This window comes from Plecotus auritus (assembly GCF_963455305.1).
Source record: "Plecotus auritus genome assembly, chromosome: 1".
NCBI lineage: Eukaryota > Metazoa > Chordata > Mammalia > Chiroptera > Vespertilionidae > Plecotus > Plecotus auritus.
Window position 1 is genome coordinate 96,396,172 of NC_137770.1, and position 25,310 is coordinate 96,421,481.

A 25,310-nucleotide genomic window follows, 5' to 3' on the forward strand; every position below is an offset into this window, starting at 1 on the left:
TATTCATTTTTGTTTTGTTTTTAAATAGACTTTTTAAAAGAATAGTCTTAGGTTCATAGCAAAATTGAGCAGAAAGTACAGTTTTTATATACTCCTTAACCCCACACATGCTATTTTCTTAAAAATTTAAATTCTTTATTGTTTAAAGTATTACATAAGTCTCCTTTCTCCCCCACTGACCTCTCTCCGACAGCCCCTGCCCCCTATAAAGCAATATATTTATTTTCATTCATTTCTATGTTGGCCCAATTTCTTTACTGAACTAAATATCAGAATTACCTAAACTATTATCATTAAAATGATACAAAACAGTATGAATAACCACACAGTTTCACTTAGAAAAATGTATCAAGCATATCAAGTGATACTTAAAAGAATCACATCTTTAAAAGTACATATATACTAAGACACAAATTTAAGGTTAATATTTCATTAAATATAATCTATACTAATAAAAGCCTAGGTGGTCCTCGCACCCTCAGGCGACACCCGCACATCACCACAAGATGACCGCCACAAGATGGCCAGTTGTGGGCAATCAGGCCAGCAGGGGAGGGCAGTAGGGGGTGAACAGGCCAGCAGGGGTGGGGGATAGCTGGGGGCGATGGGGCTGGCAGGAGAGGACAGTTGGGGGCAACCAGGTCTGCAGGGGAGGGCAGTTGGGGGGTGACCAGGCTGGCAGGGGAGGGCAGTTGGGGGGGGGGGGACCAGGCCTGCAGGGGAGCGCAGTTGGGGGGGACCAGGCTGGCAGGGGAGGGCAGTTGGGGGCAAGATCAGGCCAGCAGGGGAAGGCAGTTGGGGGCGATCAGGCGGCAGGGGAGTGGTTAGGGGGTGATCAGGCTGGCAGGCAGAAGCAGTTAGGGGTAATCAGGCAAGTGAATGGTTAGAAGCCAGGAGTCCCGGATTGTGGGAATGTCTGACTGCCGGTTTAGGCCCGATTCCTAAACCAGCAGTCGGACATCCCCGGAGGGGTCCCAGATTGGAGAGGGTATAAGCTGGGCTGAGGGATATCCTACCCAGTGCATGAGTTTCATGCACTGGGCCTCTAGTCCTGTATAATAAAAGTGTAGTATGCAAATTGTCCCCTCGACTGGAGTTCTTCTGGGAGTTCAACCAGGGGGTGGGCCAACTGGGAAAAGGGAGGGAGGCCCCGTACAGTGGTGGTAGCAGGTGAGAGAAGGGAGGGAGTACCCAGCTGATGGCTGGCAGCTGGCAGCCACTAGGGACCCTACCATACATGAATTTCTTGCACTGGGCCTCTAGTAAAAACATACTTTCCTATAAAAATGATGCATCCTGTACAAGCATATCAAACTCGTGGCTGGCGGGCCACATGCAGCCAACAATGAATATTTTTGTGGCCCCGCCAATATAATGGTATGTAAGAAACATTTCAATAAAAATGTTGTAACTTAATTTTTACAATATTGTTATACATAATTATTAATAACAAACTGTAACGTTCACTAATGACTGAATAAGTGTGTTTTATTCATTTCCTTTATGCGCCTTACGCGCAGGCGCACCATTTCTCTCCACTAATACTAGCAGCAAATATTTTAGCAGCTGATTGCCATGTCATTAGTCTTGGACTGACTTGTTTGGTGTGCACAACAGGAAATATTTTGCTTTTGGAGAACCAGAAAAATAGGTTTATTTGTGTTATTAATTTGTGCAGTTATTCAGTGACTGGTAAGTTAATGTTCAAGAAAAAATTATTAATTTTTATTAAAATGTTGTATTATTTTATGTTAATGATTACTCATTTATTTCAGCTCTTTGTATTCAGTATGTCTCTATCAAAATAAACCTACGTTTCTATAAAAATTGAGGCTTTTGTTTTTTTAAAACCCACATAAACTTAACCTTTGTTTATTTGGCCCATGTTAGCCTTTGAGTTTGACATGGTTGCTGTATAATAATTTTGCTATGCCCACTCTCTTTGCTATATAACCCCTAATGACTAAAAACTAAGTGTGCTAAAAGACTATACAATAAATCAAACATCTGTCGAATGTTTAAGACTGACACATACTTATATGCTAAATGAAATGTTTAAATTTTATATATTAAGCTTACCTTGAAAAGCCAAGGTGTAAGAATTCTCAACGGAGGTATCAAAATTGGTGGAGAAGGGGAGGTCAGGTTATCAGTCGAAATGCCGAGGTTATCTCTAATCTGTAATTTTCAAATAAAATGCAATAAACCTATGTAAAGTGTTCTTTCTTCTAGTTTGTTTTACCTTAAACTTGAGATCAAGTCCAGTATCTACCACTAACTATATATTTAATCATGGTTAGTGACTTCATCATGGTAAGCACCAGCATATAATAAGGGGGGAGAAAGGATAGTGTGGCTATGTTATTTAAGGCTTCTGCTTCTTAATACTTTATTTTAGTTTCCTTCTCTTATATCTTTTCTTTTTTACCTTAGCTAAATTCTGCCAAAGTTCACAGAGGTAATCAAAAACTTGAGCATGTATTTCAGGATCCATAATAGCATTGACATCTCCCAAAATGCCTAGCATTCTTCGCCACATTACAGTAGCAACATCAGCATGCCATCCTGTAAGAGTACCCCCTGCCATCACACTACAACATTCAGATGGAAATTCACTGATTTCTATAGAAAAAAATAATACACAAGTATTAGTAATTTTTCTGGATAATTGATCTAAAAACACAAAAGAGATGAATTAACTGTCTTAAATATATATATAAAAGTAAATAAAAGTTAATATTCATTAGTGTTTTTTTTCTTGATAAGGTACAAATATTACCAGTTCATAATTCCTTATTATGGCAATAATTACTTATCCCATAGTGCTTCTATCTAGATTTACCTAAGGAGGAAATGATGAAGATACCAGATAAAGAAATTTATGTTTGATATAAAGATCATATTTACAACTACATACTCTATCTAATAACTACTTCAGATTATATCATCAAATTAATATAAAATCTCAGGCTACAGGCAGATCCTGCAGGAAGTATTTATAAGCCAGTTTTTTTAGTTAAAACTTCCAAAGAAATATATTTCACAATTATGTCAGACCTACCATTAAAAGGATATCACAATGACATTGAAAAATACGTATTTTTACTAAAATTTAAACATCTAAAATTTCCATAATTATATTTTTATTAATATTGGCAAGATTATATGTAAAAAATATGTTACCTTGGATCCTAGTTCTATCACAAATTATGTGATGTATAAGTTATTTAATAACCTCCCTAAGGCTATGCTTCTTTATTTGTTAAATAGATGGTATAGTTGAATATCATTATAGGTCTCCTCCAGCTTTAAAAAGAAAAATCTATTACACTTTAAAAAAGTTTTTTATTGAAGTTATTGGGGTGACATTGGTTAATAAATTATATAGGTTTCAGTTGTATGATACATTAAAAAACACTTTCTGTTCAATGTATACAGTAAAAAAGGGAAAATCATTCGTCAGTAAAATAATTTTCCTGCTTGATAAAAATCTTAATAATTTGTTAGTATATGTACATCCTTTACTCTTAATGTTTACCTTTTTTTTCTTTGTATATAAGGTATACAATAACTGATTGTATTATTAAAAAGCTACTGAATAGTCTTTCACAATAATAAAAAATGGGCTCTGGTATAAACTCACTAGACTGAAAGAAAGTATGCAGTGTTTACTAGGTGTACCGGTTAATAACAGTGGATTTTGTAATCAAAGAAAACATGATAATTTCAAGAGAAACATCAAAAGTGCTTTATTCAAAGTAATGTCCATCTACACATTTCCCCATCTTTCAGGTAATTTGTGGATAACGTCCCAATAGAACATTTCTTGTTTTGAGGCAAACCATTCAGAGACCCAATTTTCCACCTCTTTGTATGTTTTGAAGTGCTGCTCAGAAAGTGCGTGTGCCATCGATCAGAACAAGTGGTAATCTGAAGGAGCAAGGTCTGGTGAATAAGGCGGGTGGGTTAATACTTCCCAGGCAAGATCTTTTAATATGTCTTAAATGGTTTTGAAGTGTGTGATGGTGCATCATCATGAAGCAAAATTACTTTGCCATGTCTTCTGGCACATTCTGGTCGTTTCAAGATCAAAGCGTGGTTCAAATAGATTTGTTGTCGGTAGCGATCAGTATTAACGGTTTCACCTGGTTTTAGAAGCTCACAATACACCACACCTTCCTGATCCCACCAAACACAGAGCATTGTCTTCTTTCAGAAGCGATGTGGCCTTGCAGTCAATGGATCAACCCATGATTTTGTGTATTTGGGATTCTCAAAATAAATCCACTTTTCATCAAGTCACAGTTCAATGCAAAAGAAGACTCTTCTTTCAGGCCGTTGAAGCAACATTTTACTGATGACTTTTCAGTTTTCCATTTGTCTTTCGTTCAGTTGATGTGGCACCCATTTTCCTTCCTTTAAAATCTTTCCCAATGCTTGTAAATGATCGGAAATTGTTTGCTGAGCAACCTTTAATCTTTCTGCAAGTTGTTTTTGAGTTTGACATGCATCCTCATCCAATAATGCTTGTAATTGTTGGTCTTCAAACTTTTTCGGTTAACCTGGACGTTCTTTGTCTTTCACATCAAAATCATCACTTTTAAAGTGCTTTAACCAGCGTTCACCATGCTTATGGAGCATGTTCACCATCAACTTCCTGAAGTATTCAGCAGCACTTTTCTTCAAAATAAAGTAATGAATTATAACTTCCCGCAAATGCTCTTTTTTTTGCACGAAATTCGACATCTTTAAGTGTAAAAATATCTATGATGTTAACACCTTCAGCAAATTTGAAATATGAAGTTTTGAAGCTTGTTGTCAATACAACAAAATAGCATACATATCAAATCGCATATATATCAACATATGTGTAACTCCATCTATTGAAAAAAAATCTGCATTATTAACCGGTACACTTAGTACTATCTCTGTTAACATTTCCCCTCTCTACAGACCCTTCATAATATAGTGATGTCAACTTTGTCTCTAATTTATCCTTCTCAAAGTAAACAAAATTTTACATGATTACAAAGCAAGCAACAATGTGTGATTCCTTTTAGTTTTTAATCCTCACCCGAGGATATTTCTAAAAATTGATTTGAGAGACATAAGAGATAGAGAAAAACATTGATGTGACAGAGAAACATCAATTGGTTGCCTCCCATATGTGCCTCAACTGAGGATCAAACGCACAACCTTTTGGTGCATAGGATGATGCTCCAACCAACCGAGTCATCTGGCCAGGGCACAATGTGTGATTCTTTAAATCCTAGATTGGGCTAATGGTGGTATAAGGTTGCTATAAAGGATATTATTGGGACAACTGAGGACATTTAACTATGAACTAAAACTGCAGTGACATATCAACATTAAATACCTTGAATGTGGCCATTATATTGTGGTCATGCAGGAAACTAATGTGTACTTATTCTTAAGACATTCTCGCTGAAATGTTGAGGTGTGTAGCGTCTGATATTTTTAATTCACTGTTAAATGACTCAGCAAAAAAAAGAATTTAAAAAAAGGGATGATGGGATTTTTTGTGTGCCTATGTGTGTATACACAAAGGGATAAAGTGGCAAATATTAACTGGTGAATTTAAAGGATTTATGGCTATTCATTTTACGAGTCCTGCAATTTTCTGAAAGTTTAAAACTTATTCCAAATGCCAGAAAGAAAACTAAAAACAAAAATTGTAGGCCAAAGAAGGAAAGGTCAGAAACAACCCACAACCAGAAATAGGGCTATGTAATTCCAAGTTAATTGCATGCTAAGAGAATGAATGTACCTTAAAAAAAAAAGGGGGGGGGCAAAAGTTATATGGCTTAAAATTTCTTCCTTTGGTCAGAGAACAAACCTGCTGCATTATTGATGAAACTGGCATTCTGTATTATTTACTGTAAATATCTCAACAACTATGTCCTTGACCAAAGTTTTTAGCATATTTGCAAAAATGACTTCTTATTCTGATGCTTATTACATCATGTAGGACTTAGCAAAAATAACTTCTGTTTTTAAATTTATAGTTTCTAAGGTTTCCTACTTACTTTTTAACATTTACTTTAAAATATACTTCGTTTGGATGGCCTACTTTTTAATTAAATTTAGTTGATATACTTGAAGAATCAAGTTCAATGAAAAATTATTGATTTGATCAATTGTTTCACTGAAAGCCTGATTAGCAAATGATAATTCTACTTTCTCCTGTGAGTCAGCAGGTTCTTCAAATGCAACATTAAGAATAATGATGCCAAATTATGTATTTCCTGCTTTAGAAAATGAATGGCACTATATCAATGATAATATAACACATAAAATTAATGTAATCATTAATGCTAGAACTGTAATCAACTATAAAATAACAAAAATCAGAGTATAAAAATTATTCTTTAAGAGCAAGAAAAAAAGTTATAGTAACAAATTTCTAAGACTTACAAAATCCCAATGATAGAATAATACATAATAAATTTTTATATAGTACATAATCAAGTTTAAGATGCCTTATTTTAAGATCTCTTAACACTAATGCCCTGAAAGGAGAAATGGCAAATATCTAATTTCCAAATATTGCCTAGGTCATCTGGCGTCTGAAGAACAGAGTGGTGAAGTTTCTCATCAAGCTGAAGATCTTTCTGTTCCATATGTTCTATATTCAATGTAGAAGGGGAAGGTGTTTGTGACCTGGATCCCAGAGCTGAATGAACTGGAGAAGCACTTTCTGAACCTGTAGATATAATTTCATAAAATTAGCATAAAGAAGATACTCAATACCCTCTATCTAAGATGTAATGCTTAAAGCCCCAATAAAACAGAAATTTAAAATATCAAAAGATAAAAAAAGGTTATACATTAGCCAAAGAGGTAAAATCATAATATTATACAATATTATATAATGGAACTAGTATGGAATCAGAATTGGACATACCAGCTAATTGAAGTCATCAGTGAAGGCAAGAATCTCTACTCCCATACCTGGTCCAGCTATAGAAACTCTGGTACCCACTGCTATTCAATTTCATTTACTTTAATCTTGGGCAATTAGATTTATTTTATTATTTTTTTCATATATTTTTATTGATTTCAGAGAGGAAGGGAAAGGGAGAGAGAAAAACCAATGATGAGAGAGAATCACGATCAGCTGCCTCCTGCATGTCCCCTACTGGGGATTGAGCCTGCGACCCAGGCATGTGCCCTGACCGGGAATCGAACCCTGACTTTCTGATTCATAGGTGGACGCTCAACACTAAGTTGCTGGTCAGGCTCTTGGGGCAATTAAAGAAGAGCTTGCTCATTGGGCTCTATATACCACTATGGTTGCTAGCCAGAATTACAGTGGTCCCTGGTGGTCCTAGTCTTTAGTCTCCCTCTCCTACCCCTTCTTCCTAATCCATTCTCCATAAGGAAAAAAAACAACCACAAAACAACCCAAAAATAAAAAACCCTAAAAATAAATCTAATCATGTCACTCCCTAATTTAAAATCCTTCTCTGGCTCTTTAGTGGACTCAGCATAAGCCCAAACTTCTTAAGTGTGGTTTTCCAATCTTTCTGCAACTTTCTTACCATTCTACTCTCTCTCTAATACAGAGATTTTCAACCTTTTACATCTCATGGCAAACATAAGCTGATTACTAAAATTTTATGGCACACCAAAAAAATATTTTTTGCTGATCTGACAAAAAAAAAGGTATAATTATTATTCATTCACACCGAACAGCTATTGTTGTGTTGGCTATTGTCATTTTTTTATTTTTTATTTGACAATCTAAGGGAAAAGAGGTAGGTCAGTGCCCCTGACTACATAGTCAGCTATTGCATGTTTTAAAAATTCTTGTGGCATACTGGTTGAAAATTGCTGCTCTCGTATTTTTAAGTTCTAGCCATAGAAAGTAAACTGGTATTTATCAGAATGTATCATACCTCTGGCCTTTTTCACATGTTTTCCTTTACATGGAGCCCTAACCCTCTTCTTTTAGGTATGGTTGACTTCTATTTATTTTTCAAGTCTTGGCTTAAACACTACTTTCTAAGAAGCCTAATCCTGACCTGACCTGACCAGTGTGAATAAGGATTCTCTGCTATAACTCCTTGTATTTCCCCGTTATATCACTTATCACAATGACTTGAAACTGCCTGTTTAGTTTCAAATATTCTTCAGTAGCACATATACTCTGTAAGAACAGGGACTGTATCTATGTTATATACTATAGTATTGCCAGTGTCTAGTACAGTGTCTGGCACATAGACATTCTTCTTATTGTATTTTTTTCATTCTCCTTATTTTAAATTATATATAACGCAAATTAATATTGTATTGAATAACTGGTGGTAGTTGTAGTGGAGTACTGCTAGTACCAAGCAAGTAGTTAAAATATTAGGTCTTTTCACTTTATTTTTAAGGTTCTTTCTAGCAGAGGCCCTAGCCTAGTAACTCAGTTGGTTAGAGAGTCATCCCAACACACCAAGGTTGCTGGTTCATCCCTGGTCAGCAATCAAACATTAAATACATTACTAAGTAGAACAACAAACTGATGTTTTTTTTCCTCTCTCTTTCAAAAAATCAATTAAAAAAAGCTTTCTAGTAGAGAAATATCAATATTCTGTACTCAATAATCATAAAACTCTCCGACTGTTACCTCTTTCCATACAATAAAGCAAAAAGCACATATATTAAATACATAAAGTATATAAATAAAATACATAAATAAAATGTGTATTATTTTATTTCCACAAACGTGTCATTTCGTATTATTTATATAATTTTTAATTATAACACAATAAGTGCCTTAAAAAGTACATATGGAGGTATGAATGCCTTATTTAATGATAATCATATGACAATCTAGGTTCAATTATGACACATAGTATGTGGTAAGTTTCCTGTCCTTCATTTGGAATTTGGTGTAAATTAATATGATATAAAATCATGTTAAAGGCAGCTACAGAAACTTAAGGATACTATACCTTAATACAAACACAAACTGCTGAGGGCACAATGAAAAAAATCTCCTTAACATTTATCAAAAAATGTAAGTACATGACAAAAACAATCATTAGCTTCCAAGTCAAAAGCAAAAACGATTTTTTTGCTTTGTTATAAATATGTACAGTATACCCAAGATATGACATTAAATATTATTTAATTCTTATTATTTTTTAATCCTTGCCCAAAGATATTTTTAAATTTATTTTTAGAGAGTGAGAGAAAGAAAGAAACTTGGTTGTGAGAGAGAAACATCGAACAGTTGCCTCCTATAGCCACCCAGATTGGGGATCGAACCCACAACCTAGGTATGTGCTCTGATTGGAAATCGAACCTGGTTCAATCAACCAAGCCATCCAGCCAGGGCTAAAATATTAATTTTTAAAAAATAAAGATATTGCTATAAATATAGTCATGCCCACAAAACAAGCTATTTAGTTTTTGTTTTTATGATCTATGAGATTTTGCAGTTCAAAAAAAGTTATAGGAAAACAGAAGGGTATGTTTTAGGACTACTAGCATTCTTTGATAGAATACAGCTATTCTTAAAGTTAACAGTGTGATAACACATGCAAATTTCACCTTCAGAAAATACTGTGTTGAATTGTTTGTATATTGAGTATATAAAGTTGTATTCTTTGCTGAATTTTATGTCTTCTAAACAAATTAATTCAAGAACTGGCTTAGTTTTTTAGAAAAACATCCCTGGCACTATTAATAATGGCCCCATTTACCTAATAAAAGAGTAACACGCCCACCAGCCAATCAGGAGTTATGCATATTAACCCAACAAAGATGGCAGGTTAATTTTCATATGCAGGCGCAGAGTGGCCGTGGGCGGGGCGGAACATTTGTGTCGTCGCCATGGCGATGACGCAGCCCAGCAGCTCTGGGCCTCTGGGCAGCGTGGGAAGGGCAGAAAGGCGGCTCCCGCCAGGGGAACGAAGGCCCATTCTTGCATGAAGGCCACTAGTTAACATTAGAATAACTAATAAAACTTCCTAGTAGAGTCCTAGAAACAGTCACTATGTATAGCAAACATGTTACATAAATATTAAAAATTCTTAGAAATTGAATAGCTGGAAGTCATTGTGAAGCAAAGGCCTAAAATAAGTTCTCTATACATATCAAGTTTTACTTTCAGAACTTTGTGTGAAACTTTATTTTTTATAACTAAAAACAAATAAGAAAAAGTGGGGTCATACTTCTTTTACATATAAAATCTTTTGAGGACACAATAGTCTGATAAATAGCTTAAATAAAACTAGAATATGGCTTACATGATAAATATCTCTAGTTCACTCAGAGCAAGATGTTTAGAAAGTCTTCTTACCTTCAAAAAAATAACTGGTCTCCAGATTAAGACAGAGACACATATTGTGGGATTCTGAGTCACAGGCTGAGATGGTTATCAGGCAGATCTCTAAACTACTGAGCAAACTTCTCAGGCATTTTATTATTTCTACTTTAAAATTCCAATCTTTCCAAGGTTCAATAATCTCTCTACACTTGTCTAAAAATTTAGTTCTGATAATATTAAAATGTGTGTCACAGTAAAATCTAACACCTTACATTTTTTATTCACACATTTTAAGTGTATAATTATATAAAATTGGCAACTGTAGTCCTGTATTCAACAACACAATAAGAATATATAACAGATCATCACCATTAAAAGCTCTCTTATGCCTATTTCCAGTTGCTCTCCTTCCCTAATCCAAGTAATCACTGATCTGCTTTGTCACTACAGTCTTGTCTTTTCTAGAATTTCCTATAGATGGAATAATAAAGTATGGTATGTAGGCTTTTGTATTTTACTTCTCTCATTTAGCATGTTTTTGAGAGTGAGTTATGGTTTTCATAAATTAACATTTATTTCTTCTTTCTTGAGTACTATTCCACTGGATATTCAATGAATGAATACATAAGATGAAAAGTTGCTGAAGATAATTTATTGCATAAACACAGAATATTAGTATATTGAAATATAGGCTTAATAGCCAGTACACTTTACTTTTTTTATAATACTTGCCAAAGAAATATATAAAAATTTAGGCTAATTCTGAAAGACAATGAAAAGAGTGCAGTAATTCTTTAAATATGTCTTTTTATTGATTTCAGAGAGGAAGGAAGAGGGAGAGAGAGATAGAAACATCAATGATGAGAGGGAATCATTAATTGGCTACCTCCTGAACGCCCCCTTACTGGGGATCGAGACCACAACCCAGGCATGTGCCCTTGACTGGAATCGAACCCGGGACCCTTCAGTCCGCAGGCCGACGCTCTATCCACTGAGCCAAATCAGCTAGGGCAGAGTGCGGTAATTCTTAACTTTTGTTTGTTTGTAATCTATTTTAAAATTGCTGCAGGAAATGCTCTGATGCCAACATACACAAAATTTCACATACAATACTAGTTCAGAGTCCCCTGAAGTTATGCATGTGGATTTTAGGTCAAAAAACTCTAAAATTTTTATCCATTATTACATAAAGGTGAGTGAAAAAAATAATATTTAGCCCTAGCCAGTTTGGCTCAGTGGATAGTGTCAGCCTGCGGACCAAAGGGTCCCGGGTTCGATTTCAGTCAAGGGCACGAACCTTGATTGCAGGTTCCTCCCCGGCCCGGGGCCCTAGTCGGAACTGGTACACAAGGCAACCAATCGATGTGTTTCTCTCACATCGATGTTTCTGTCTTTCCCTCTCTCTTCTACTCTCCCTAAGAAAAAAAATTTAAAAAATCAATGGAAAAATATCCTCGGGTGAGGATTAACAACAACAAAATAATAATAAAACTTAAATAGTTATAAGTAATACTTAAAATCTATCAAAATTAAATTCTAAACAGGTTCTTTGGTGGATTTAAAAAATGCATTTAAGAAATACATTCCCTGGAGTTAACTTTACCAGTAACCGTTGCAACTTCAGCAGAGAAAGCTTGTTGATTAAGACTGCTTGTTTCAGAATCTATGTGAAGCGTGGTTAGACTAGCCACTTCTTGCTCTTCAGTACTCTGATGATGACCAGAACCTAAATCCACATCAGCAGACGATGCAATCCCAGTATCAGCTCCAAAGCCAAAATCTATAGGAAAAAGAAATGCTAGTACATAAAAGTCCCAATCACAAAACAAAAATATCTACAAGAGACACAGCTACTTCAGTAAAATAATAAAACATTAACATTCTCCCTAAATCAATTTTTAAAAGTTCTCATAGCTAATTATTAACAGGAAAACAGCCAGACATATATCATCACTATTCTTATCCATGTTTCTGATAGCTAGTAATACACTTACTGCTCTTAAAGTACTTTATAATCTTTAGTGTGTGTATGTGTGTGTGTATGTATGTGTGTGTGTATATATATATATATATATATATATATATACACATATACATATATATATATATAGTAAAAATAACACATATATGGATGATAAAAATGATTTTTCTTTTAAATCATATTTCCAGTCTGAGATAAGAGCAGTATATATCCATAAGGGTGGCAAACATATATTTCTCCAATGTATCTCCAAGCTCTTCACAAACTTGGTTTCCAAGGTTTTGACTTTCTTTTTTAAAATTTTGGTGCCCTTCACTGACTGCCAAGTGTAATACAGAATTACAGCAGAGAAGCTATATGGTAGTGATATAATACCAAATAGTATCACTGATGTCATTTTAACATGAAGTAATTATTCAAGAAACATTCTGAGTAGTGTAGCAATAAACATAACTGTACTGAACATATGAAGCAGTGAACACAATTAGGTTCCCAAATATGAGTATATAAAGTAATGACAACTCATAATCATGACTATCTGTCCTTTATTCTAATATCAAATCCATACTAATTTTTTTCCTACATTTTTGTCTTTAAATCATTCATTTTATGAAAGGACAGTGTATTTTGTTGTTTTTTTTTAAATGTCTTCAGTATGACAAAATAAAGTGGCCCCAACTTGAAAATGATTCCCTAAAACTTCCTTTGGAATTTCACTGAAAAATGAAATCAAAATATGTGGAAATCCCCTAAGTAATATTAGAGAGGAAGGTGATGGTCATGTGATTCATAAGTCAATCTCGAACAGAAAACAATCAACAAAAAATAATAATGTTCAAATAGAAAACGATACTTGCTGTCAAATTTTCGTCCATCATATTGGAAAGCACTGAAAGAATCCGAATGACTATCTGAGCTGATAAGATCACTGCTCCCTGCACTGGCAGGAGAAGTCCATTCTGAGGGTACACCTGGATCATCAATAGGGCGCATTTGGTTCTGCTTGTTTAGAATATCAGGGAGGTCTTTGGGAATTTCGAGGCTGCCTGGACTACTTCCTCTTCTTGTCATAGTCTAAAAATTCAAGAAACATTTATCATTTTTAAAAAGTCCTAAAATTCTTACTAACATCTGAAATCTTTCATTTCTGAGTCAATTATCACAATAAATGTTGAGATTTAGGGCCTGAAGCAGAGGGGAAAACACACTAATGGTACAATCTTCATTAACTGTATGGAGCTGGGAGCTGGAACCTGAACTACTGTTAGTCCGCCTAAAGCAAAGACCCAAATATCAGATGGTGCTGGGCCTAGCACTCTTAAACCTCAAAAGGATCCATTAAGTAAATATAAGTTAAAAGAGTAGAAAGAGGAAAATATTCAAATGGAAAAAGCAGCAGCAATAAGAAGAGACAGTGAAAGGAGGAAAGAATGCCACTCTACAATGATGTCACTCTATAATGATGCTATAAAGATGTTATTCTATAATGATTCTATCATTTTTTCCCACTCAAGAAAAAAAAAATAAGGAAGGGTGGGAAATGTAATGGTCCTGCAGACTTTCATTAAAGACAAGTTGAGTTGGTGAAGGAGGATATAGGGGGCATAAATGGTGATGAAATAAATAAATAAATAAATACATACATACATACATACATACATACATAAATAAATAAATAAATAAGAAAGACAAGGTGAAACTCAAATGGAATATGACCATTCTTTTTGTTGTTGTTGTTAATCTTCACCTAAGGATATTTTTTCCATTGAATTTTAGAAAAGTAGAAGGGAGGTAGAGAGAGAGAAATATCGATGTGAGAGAGACACATCGACTGAACCGAGGGACCAGGGATCGAGCCTGCAACTAAGGTAGGTGCCCTTGACCAAAATCAAACCTGGGACCCTTCAGTCCACAGGCCAGCACTCTATCCACTGAACCAAACCAGCCAGGGCTGGACTATGACCATTCTAAAAGGCAATTCCACATATATTTATCTTTCCTTAACAATTAAGCATTATTAGGGATAAAATTGCTTCTATTTTCATTTTACCATAATTCTAATACTCAAAACAAAGATAACTTTTAAATCTATTTCAAAGTTATCTGTAATGACTGAGAAATTTATGCTATCAATGTTATGGGGGTTTGGCCATAACATTGGAGTTTGTTATCTTTTCTGCTAAGGGCTGGCAAAAGGCATCAGTGTAACCTATGAGCAAACAGAGGGAGGACTAAGAAGGCAATAGTTTATACCTAAGTAGTTGAGCAAACAGGTATTCTAATGTTTTACTCTGATCAAAACTATATGCCTGCTTGTTTTGTCTTTGAATAAAAAATAAGAAAACATAATTTAACATGTTTAATTAAAAAGGGTTGCCGAAACTGGTTGGCTCAGTGGATAGAGCGTCGGCCTGCGGACTGAAAGGTCCCGGGTTCGATTCCAGTCAAGGGCATGTACCTTGGTTGCGGGCACATCCCCAGTGGGGGGTGTGCAGGAGGCAGCTGATCGATGTTTCTCTCTCATCGATGTTTCTAACTCTCTATCCCTCTCCCTTCCTCTCTGTAAAAAATCAATAAAAATATATTTAAAAAAAAAAAAAGGGTTAAATTTGGGGGGACGGCTGTTTGAATAAAAATTTCCACATATTATATATAGATGAACATAGTTATACATCTTTTAGTTTCTCTACCCTCCTCTCTAAAACCAGATAAATAAAATAAAATAATACTTACTGAGGCATTACCACTTCGAAGTCGTTCTGCTATAAACTCATCCATCAGATCAGGAACATTAGCATTGCTGCTGCCAATATCACTATTAAGAGGAGGCAGTTTTGGGCTCATATCCTCTTTATTGACTAAAAATAAATAAATAACTATATATAGTGAGGAAATACTTAACCACATTTTCTAAATTTAAAACAAACAACTCAAAACAAATTACCTATGCCATACATATCAATTATTTGCCAAACATGCATTTATAAATAATTTCTCTCCCTTTAGATTTAATTTTAAGAATTAGTAAATTGATATTTACTTTAACTAAGCAGATGTTAGTCAATCTTCAGTATAACCTTAAATAGCAAGAAAGCTTATAGATAAGCACTAGTTGGAGTTAGGTTAATATTGATTATAAAGAAACTGGTATATTTATCTTTCTTTCCACCTCTGTGCTTCTATTTAGTCTTAATTTACAATTCCCTTTTTTCCGAAAGAGTATTTGCAAGAAATATATCCCTTGAATCTATGAAAATCTCAGTGGGACATAAATGCATTTAAATTTAGATATTAATAAATAAAAATTCTATGATTTTGACATGTTGTTTCTATTCACTACAAAATCTAATTTTATTGCTTTAATAAAAGAGATTTCCACAAATACTTTTCTGTAAAAAGCTCAAAATAGTTTTCTTGATTTTTTTTTTTGTTATCTTGATTTTTTAATGTCTACATTCTGATTAACATTACCAAGAAGGTGTTAAACTTGGGAATTTAATTTACAGAAAATAAGATATTTATTTCACTATTATGCCATTAAAATGTTGATTTCTCTTCAATTAAAAGAAAATCAGCACTTGTTATATTCCTAATTAACTACAAAGCATTTCAGGTTAAGAAAATATACTGATCAGGAGCTAATTGTGAAATACCATTATCTTTATATTAATGGCCAGGCTTTGCTAAGCTGTCAAATACTGCCCTCAAGTGGCATTAATGGCTCAATGCAAGTTGCATTCATTGTTAATCATGCTAACAAAACCATGTTAAACAAATAAAATAAAAACCTACCTTACTGCTGAAAGTTAATTTTCTATATCTGTAAAGTTATTTTAAATTTGAATCAAGACAAAATAGTTATCATAATCTTGCTTTTTGTAATTTGTCCATAGAGGTTCCATGTTTAAATCATGATTGGTTATCATGAAACCTTTATGCACATCTAAAATCTCAGAAAAGAGTAAGTAACAATGTGTTTCAAGGGCATAATTTGCATTCTATACAAATGAATGCAAAACTAAATAGCCTATAGCTTGTTTGGAAATCACTTAAATAAGAAATAACTATACACACTTTCAGATTTAAGAAATAATTTCTTCAATTACAGTTAACTAAAAATGTTAGTGCTGATTGTAGGACCTTGATTTCCATTATGTTACATAATGTCCAAGTAACATTCTACCAAGAAAAAAATATCAGCAGTAAAAATAAATGAACTCAGTGATACAGCTAGTGCCCTTCTAAATATAAACTATAGGGGTGAAAGTATTCTAGCTCCTCAGAAAACTTAATTTTAAGGCTCATGTAGTAAACACTCAGAAAAAAATATTTAGATAACCTTTGAAAGGTCATTGAAATTTTCCTATATCTTCCTTTTTCTTATCTTGTTCAGCAGCAAAGAGGTTTAACTAAATGCCTTATAAGGGAAATTAGTAACTTAAATAAACATTTTATGCTGGGAAAAATATAGCTGGGAAAAATATAGCTGGGAAAAGGCGCATGCATAACCAAACAGAGAGAAAGCAGTGACCATCCCAAAGCTTTTTGATTGCTTATAGCTTGCTTCAGTTGCATTAAGCCAAACTGGTGCTGTCTTTCTCCTTTTGCGCTCTGCACATTGTTAGTGCTCACCTGCAGCTTTCCTTCCAAAATAGCCCATTACATGACTGTACAGATCCCTCAGTGGAGCCTCTGGTGGCATTCTGTTCTGCCTCTGTGGGGAAACATTTGCCTTCGGCTTTGAAAGAGCATGTACAACAGTTTTATAAACGCCACCCAGGGAGCCCTGTGGTAGTCCTGTCTCATGACTTGATGATCTAAGAGTACTACGACTACCTAACTGATTACTTGCAATCCCTTCCTTTTGTAATATGGTGGGAATCTCTGTAGACTCCTTAATCGTTTTACTACTTACTGATGTTGTACCAATTGTATCTAGAGGTCTGTACACACCAGGTTTCACTAGCTCAGAAACACTATTTGAGCTGGTATGGGGGGCGTTACTGGTGTTGCTATTGCTACTACTACTGAAGCCACTGAGCTTCCGCAGTCTCATCTTCCATGGGGCCTCTTTGTTTTCCACAGGATTATAAAACTGAACTGACTCGGTAGATGGTCTAAAAGTAACATGAACACTAGTTCGTTTTTTAGTAGCAATTTTCATGATTTTGGCTCTATGAGTTACTGTTTCAGACAAGCTCCTTTTGGTTGGAGAAAGCTTGCTAGTGTTTGTAACATGAGGCATTCTACGGTTAACAGGTGCTTTTAGTGTGGTTTTCTTGGCATGCATAACATGAGGGACAGTTTTTTTTTCATTAATTTGCATATCCATAACCTTTTCAACTAGTGTTATATCTACACAAGCATCTAATTCTGTGGCTGCTTGTCGATACAGATATTTCCTCTTTTCTTTATCACAAGGGCTACCTGAAGTAGGTTCCGGTGACTGTTTATCACTGTTTAGTTGCTTAGATTTTTCAGAAGTCTTTGTTCTCATAACAATATCTAATTGGTTAGATGAAGTATTATTCATGAAGACAGATGAATTTTGTTCTTTTTGAAACTGTATGTTTACAGGAGTCCCAACAAAAGAGGAGATATTTTCTAATTTACTTTCTTGATCTAAGTATTCTAATTTATCTAAGGATGACCTTTCATCCCTATTTACAGCAATAATCACTTCCTGAGAAGCTGCATCTTTACCTAACTCATTTTTACTGTGATTTTCCTGGTTTTCCTTAAAATATTCTTTCAGGGAGGAAAGAAGATCATCATCTCCTTCAAGGTCAATGTACTGGATTTGTTCAAAAGCTGAATCTGCGAGATCTACTGGATCTATTAAGTGACAAAGATGGTCATATATGCTATCACCAACTTCCAGAGAAGACTCTCTACTATGAGTATCAGTGATGTGGCTTTCAGTGGATCTAGTTATTGAAGAAGCCTCTGTGGAACTCTGCAAGCTTGGCGCATGACGGGACGAACTGTCAATGACAGGAACTGCACCTTTGGCTCGTTCAACAGTGAATGGTTCCAAGATGTCAGAAGTACTGCTACTTCGAGGCAATGGCTGTTCCTCATTCAAAGCACCAAAAACTTCATTCCCAGTGTCTTCACTTTGTGAAAAATGTCTGACTCTAGTTGGGCGGGGAAGTATTTGAGTATCATCAATATCTGTAAAAAAGAAATATTACATAGAATAGAATGATATGAATATGAAAAATAAGTATTACTTTCAACCATACCCTAGTCATATGCTTAAAAATAAAAAATTCTGAGATTTTTGTAAGCTCAATGAAAGAAAATCTATTAAAAGTACAAATCTGTTTTTAAATAATGATGGGTACAAGCCAATACAGCAGTGTCAATGAATTAGAAAACTACCAGAATACATTTTAAAATGTTAACATGCATAGAAAGAGACAGTAAGGTGATGAAACATTTGGAAGTGCAGTTAAAGATAGAGCTGTGCCAATAAATCAAGCAATTCAAACTGCTGTTCCATTTTTCCTACTTATTTAAGTTCCAAGCAGAAAAACTAGATCTTAACATAGAAAGCTGATCTAACTAAACCATTGTAAAGTCTTATAGGGTCTCATAAATTCCCGTTTTCTTCCTTATCAGGCAAGAGTCATCATCTTTTCTTCAAATCTTGCCTATCTCTTTGGTCATGTATTACAAATGAAAATCTCCACCCTCCTCCTAAACCCCTCTTTGTCAGGAAACTATCTGTCCTATGAAGTATTTTATTTAATTTTATTATAGCATTAATATCTATTCAACCTATCAAATAAAATCAATATACTGTTAAAAAAAACTAATTGTATTTTTAAATTTCTGACTAATACACCATTTAATCCTAGGAAGAAACCTTCTCTGCCTATCACTAGCCCTTTCCATTAAACAACCATCAAACCTTAAAAACTGTATCTATGTTTTCTTACATCTCTTTTTAAAAATCACAGATTTCTGAATAAAAGTGGACATTACAAACTGTCTACTTTAACTCTCTCATTGAGGAAATAGAGGCTTAAAGAAGTGAAGCCACTTTCTCAAATTTATAATCATAGTTTAAGAAGCAGGCTTAGTGTTATTACATTGTTTTTGTTGCCTGAAATGCTAAGTATATGGTAAAGGCTCAAAAATATTTATGAAATCAGAAATAACAAAATGGAACACTATTTAACTGTATAGATATATACAAATTAGAAATATTAGAAGTAAAATACATCTTTGAATTTATCATGGCCTTTACATTACCTAGAAATAACTAAAATATTTTTTCAGAAGCCAGCAAAATATAATGAAAAAAAGGACACAGTCAAAAAGTCAGATATTGCTACTCTTTAGGTTTGTAACACAAAGGTAATAAGCAACAGGACTATAACTGAACAATCAAAAGGAGAATTTAGATGCAGAGTAAGACAGACCTTGTCCAAGGTCACATAGTAATTTATTGATGGTGCTGTCTAGAATTCAGGCTTTCTTACTTTAGACTCTGAGATCAGTATTCTCATTTTTAAAATGGGGATAGCATTCAAACCATTTTCAGGATTCATACTATGGATGAAAGGAGACTAGTCTTCCTGTTATTTCATTCACATCATCCTCTTTGTATGAGGTCCATGAGGAGCCACCTTATGCCAAATTCAGGTCAAGAGAAATTTGTATTATGCCAAGATTCCACTATATTCCTGAAAATATACATTTATACTCCCTTCATAGGTCAAATTTTACAAAGTTAAACTTCTTTTATTAAGTTGAGAATATAATACTAAAATGATGCTGGCTTTCTTCTTCATGACCCTCTCCCCCTCTTAGAAATTCTTCTAAATGAGAAGTAAAACATCTAAAAATCTTCATATTTACGCATATATACTTATTTATTATTGCAGCAGGTAACTAATGCATATTCGTGCATCTTGATGAATATCAATATTTTGGGTTGTTATATCTCTCACAATTGATCATAAGAATCTCTGTGCAGAGGACAGAATTTGTTCAACATACACAAACATTTTTTTTGCACAAAATATTTTTTCCACAAAATATTCTCATAGGACTCAGCAAAGTTTATGGCAAATACTATATAACTTTCCTATAAAAATTCTTAAGAATTATGTAGTTGAAATTTTATCAGCTCCAAATTTAAAATCAAGATCTTAAGTCTTACTAAAATTTAATGTTATGAGACTAGCAAATAAATGAACTTCAGAAAAAAAAGTAGTTTTAATTTTTAGTTTCTTTTATTGATATCTCATTCTAAAGCCAGTAAAGATTACTATAAAGTTGTTTTTACAAATTTCTTCCCAAACCTAGTCTCCCCATTGCATATTAGAAAATTTAACCATTTATTTTAGCCTAAGTTGTTTCCTAAACTTTTATAACCACATATGAATATCTAAAACTTTTATGCAAGTTTAAGAGATTTTTTAAAATATATTTTTCTACCCATAATACAGTGTTAAAGAATTTAAATTTAAACAAAAAACTTTATGAAAGTTTTAAGTTTTAAATACAGTTCTTACATCAGCATATGACAATACTAATTGCATAAAATCAAAGAAAATAATTGCTAACAGAAAACCAATGTCAGCACTTGCATAATTGACTCTAATAAGCCTTAAATTGAAAGAAATACAGTAAAACCTTGATATAATGAGCTAATTCAGGCGAGGGGTTGTCTGTTAAAGCTGGAAATCTATTATATAAAAGTAGGTTTTCCGAATGCTTATGTTAAAAATTTGACAAATTAGTAAGTGTAACTTTTTTACTTATGTAGACATGTTTGTGTAATTAAAATTATATATGAAAGTTTAATTTCACAGAAAGCTGTTCTATATGTATTACAGTAATTTTAAATTCTTATTGAAAAAGGTCTAATTAATGTGTGCATTCAACCAGACGCCACGAGTAAACAAATGCACACAGCTGGGGTGTGGCTTAGCGCATGTCCTAACATAAGCCAGCATGCGATAAAACTGCTACAGAAAGTCATGCCATGCGCCACAGAACCAATTACTGGTGTGATGCGGTGTGATCACGTGCTAATCATTCTCCAAATACTGTTTACAAGCAGTGACTCTTGTATTTAAATATAAATAGTTGTAGATACATAATATTTATGTTGGCGAAATTACTACAGTGTTTTTTCCAACATATGGCCTAGTCACTATAATTTGTTAAAAATAACAGTGAACAACAAAAAACAATAACCTTGTTGATTTAATTATAAGCAAATCTTGGTTAAAAGCATTTTAAGATTAACAAGGTGTTAATTTTCACATATGACATATGGACTGTAAGTTTTGTCCATTAAACCTGAAGTCTGTGAAATCGAAGTCCACAAAATTAAGGGTTTACTGAATAACTAAACTTTAAGAAGAAAAGGTGAAATAATAGCTAAACCATATATAGTCTTTCCTATACTCTACGCATTGTTCTAAGAATCTTATATATATTAACTCATTTAATCCTCATAACAACTCTGTGAAGTAGGTGTTATTATCCCCATTTTATAGACGAAAAAACTATTTAAGTAATTTGCTTTAGGTTACACAGAAAGTGGAAAGTTGGGATTAGAAGGCAAATATTAGTGCATGTCCTTATACTCTTGAATAATATATATTTATGAAGTAATTCATTAATTTTTTAAGTTGGTAAAAATTATATTATTAAAGCAGTACAGTGAGTAATCTCCATAAAAATCATATAAGTCAAAACTTAGTCAAATACAATATTTGTAAATTATACAGAAGAAAACAATTGACAGTTTGTATTAGATTGCTGAAAATAATGGTGGCATCAGGTTAAAATAAAAATGGCCTTCACAATAATCTAATTATACTGCTTATATTTTACCTTAAAAAATAACAGCCTCTAAATTAAATTAGTTTAACCTAAAGTGTTAGTAAGCATTGAATGAGCAAAACAAGAAAAAAGGTTCTTTAATAAACTAAAAAATACTTTTGAACACTGAGAAAATGGTTCCTACAAAATACTGGAAATGTCAGTTTTATCTCTGGATTTCCTTAAAATATTTAGCATTAAAATTTTCTGAATTAAAAATTTTTCTGAAGTAGTTTTTTTATAATATCCTGCTTCAGAAAAAAACAACAACAAACCTTTGCTATTTCAAAAGATAAGCTGTAAATTAGAGCATAATGTATAAAGTAAATAATTCCTTACACTATAATTTTTTATTAATATCATAATATCCCCATTGCTTAAAACAGCTCATCACAGAGTAGGAGCTCAATAAAATTTTTAATAATTTCTAAAACAAGGTACAGAATCAAGTGCCCATATCCCTTTTATCACAGTTAAATTCCATTATAAGTCAATCATAATAGTGATCAGTAATAATACATATTTTATAGCTCCTAAATTCATTAAAATCATTTACATTAGTATACTGAAATTGATGCCACTCTGAAGCTCAAGATTTTTTTCTGGAATTGCCTAAAGGAAATGGCAATGTCCTTTATGTAATTTTTGCCTATTTGGGCAATAAAGGCAATGTACCTTCAAGGTAAGCAAAAACTATAGAGCATTCTATTTATAATTTTACTAACAGAGGCTAGTAAAAAACTCTACATCTTTTTAAGACTAGATGTTCAGTTTGTAGGTAATTCAAAGCAGTTAACTACATCACTGAAATCATGAAATGACTAAAAAGCAACAAACCAAGTTTAATTTTCATTTTAGACCACTAAAATTTAAACCACTAAACTATCTTTTGTTCTTTTATCCTTCTGATAATTTTTTCCTTGACCCTTAAATTCTGGAAACAGGCAAATAACCACTGATCACCTTTTATGATAAGAAAAGTATACTGCTTAATTTGTTTATAAACATGTTATATAATGTCATGTTTAAGTTAGCTTCAGATTTTTCCTGAGATGTACTTTAAAAAAAAAAGCACAAAATTTTTCAGCAAAAAATTTCTAATTTAGAATTATGCTTAAACCAGCAGATTATAGGCAGAAAAGCTGTGAAATCTTACTAGCACATATTGATGATAAGAAGAAAGAAGTTCTTTCTACTTGTTTGATTAGAGATGAAAAATTCTCTTTCTGATCAGGCAGAATTTAGGAACAGGATGGGGTGTGAGAGATACCATCTTCTTTCTCCTAATACTCAGAAAATAGAAACAGAAAGATCAAAATATTTTGCTCTACAGAGCTCAATTCATATAATGCAGCATTGTTAATAACATTAGCAGTCTATATTATATGGCCTAGACAGATTAGACTCGGGGGTTAATAGCAACAAATATGGCAAAAAAATTAGCAGCTTTGAAAACTTATTGAAAGAAAGTAGGTCTGCAAACTTTCAGGATGAGAAACCCACAGTGCTTGATTAGAAAATAATAATAGTTGCAAAAGTATAAATAAAGTCAGTTGTACACAACATGCTTATGTTCTTTTACATCCTTTCATTAAAATATTATTTTTGACAGTAAAAGCTAATTAGAATAATTATTGAGATTTCTGGCTTCTCTCTAATCTGTTTATCAGGAAAATTAAAGACTGTTAGGCTGGGCTAACAAATGTGTAGAAGAAATTAGTATCAGAGAAAGAACAGGGAATGTGCTTCCAAAACACCAGTTTAACTTGTATAACTTTAAAAAATTATGTCAGATGCTTGTGCAATGTCCAACATATAATATCAAAACCTCAGGCAGGAGCCTGGAAAAAAATACTTTTCAGTATTAAATGAGTTTGATGTTAAGAATTAAGGTCACTGACACAGTGCCAATGCCCTTGAACCAGTCCCCAGAGCTAAAGAAAACTCTTCAATGATATTCAGCTACTCAACTAGTTTACTCTGTATAAAACTATAACAAACACATAGCATCGCACTCACAAGCTAGGCAGAATGGACATCTTAACCAAAAATACTTGGAGGAAAAGAAGAAAAGAGGAGGAAAAAAGGATGGACAAAATTAGGGTATTTTCAAAATTGGTGGTTGGTTTTTAAAATCTTAGTATGTTAAAAAAGAAGGGAATTAAAAGGAGTTTCTTTTTACCCCCATAAGAATCCAAGAATACCAGGTAAATATTGTTCTGGAAAATTCTACTTCTAATCAAAAGCCAGAGTGATTATTTCTGAGTAGTTTCATTGTTGTTGTTGTTGTTGTTGTTGTGTGTGTGTGTGTGTGTGTGTGTGTGTGTGTATGTGTGTGTGTGAAGTTGTTACAGACATCTCAACGCTTCTATCTTAGATGATGAGCCCAGGATTTATTTTGAGTTCAATTAAATACGCTCACATGAAATACAGAATTGTGAAAAACATTTTTTCTTTACATACTAGTTCACTTTCCTTATTATTTTTCTCTGTATATTAAACTATTTAAAAGTAAAATTTATTCAAACCTTGAAAGAAAATAGTTTGGTTGAGGATCTAAGACTGTAATTTCCTTTAAATTTAGCACTGTTCATACAACTTCATTTACCTCTCTCTCTCTCTCCCGCCCCCTCAATATATCTAATACCTGAAGAAGCAAACTCTAAGCTTCAATTTGCCTCCAAGAACCACAGGGGCAATAAAAAAAATCTAGTAATTCTGATTTCTACTGTGTAAACTTATGTTAGAATAATCCTGTTCAATTTCCATAAAGCTAATATTTAAAATTATGACATTGGTTCGATGTCTTCCAAATTTGTTCCCTCTGAAATCTTAGTGTTATAGTACGAAAATATGTGTACCTGGTTAAGGTTTCCATGATTAAATAAGTTTGAGAAATATTGAATTAAACAATTTTTTAACAGGACTTCTGGGGGCCTTTAATGTGTTGATGTACACTATAAATCTTTAACCCTTTTTACACCTATTAACATCTCCTAGGAAAGGTTTTCAATTACACATCCGTTTCTAAAATGCTGGATTCATTCACAAGTCAGTTCTCAGGAGAGTTTTTGCTCCTTGCTTCTTTTAAGTCCTAAGAGAAAAATTATTTTTACTCAAAGTCTAGTTATGCTTTTATACATACACACACACACACACACACACACACACACACACACACACACGCAAAAGAAACAC

The 25,310-nt window shown here is 33.5% G+C and overlaps 1 protein-coding gene across 9 annotated transcripts in view; it reads right to left on the reverse strand.

Moving 5' to 3' along the window:
* The window catches only part of RALGAPA1 (Ral GTPase activating protein catalytic subunit alpha 1), a 297,067-nt gene that overhangs the window by 152,433 nt on the left and 119,324 nt on the right, over nucleotides 1-25,310 (reverse strand). For 7 of the 9 annotated variants that reach the window (XR_013960957.1, XR_013960958.1, XR_013960959.1 and 4 more), the window contains 7 exons: nucleotides 16,896-18,437; nucleotides 14,997-15,121; nucleotides 13,121-13,337; nucleotides 11,886-12,062; nucleotides 6,572-6,724; nucleotides 2,429-2,622; nucleotides 2,080-2,178 (listed from right to left, as the gene is read on the reverse strand). Coding sequence is in view for 6 of the 9 variants with exons in the window: in XM_080675530.1 (XP_080531656.1) it covers nucleotides 2,080-2,178; nucleotides 2,429-2,622; nucleotides 6,572-6,724; nucleotides 11,886-12,062; nucleotides 13,121-13,337; nucleotides 14,997-15,121; nucleotides 16,896-18,437 (2,507 nt within the window). In the remaining 3 variants the exon portion in view is untranslated. The remainder of the gene's footprint in view (nucleotides 1-2,079; nucleotides 2,179-2,428; nucleotides 2,623-6,571; nucleotides 6,725-11,885; nucleotides 12,063-13,120; nucleotides 13,338-14,996; nucleotides 15,122-16,895; nucleotides 18,438-25,310) is intronic. The other 2 variants (XM_080675533.1, XM_080675532.1) reach the window with 1 other exon arrangement.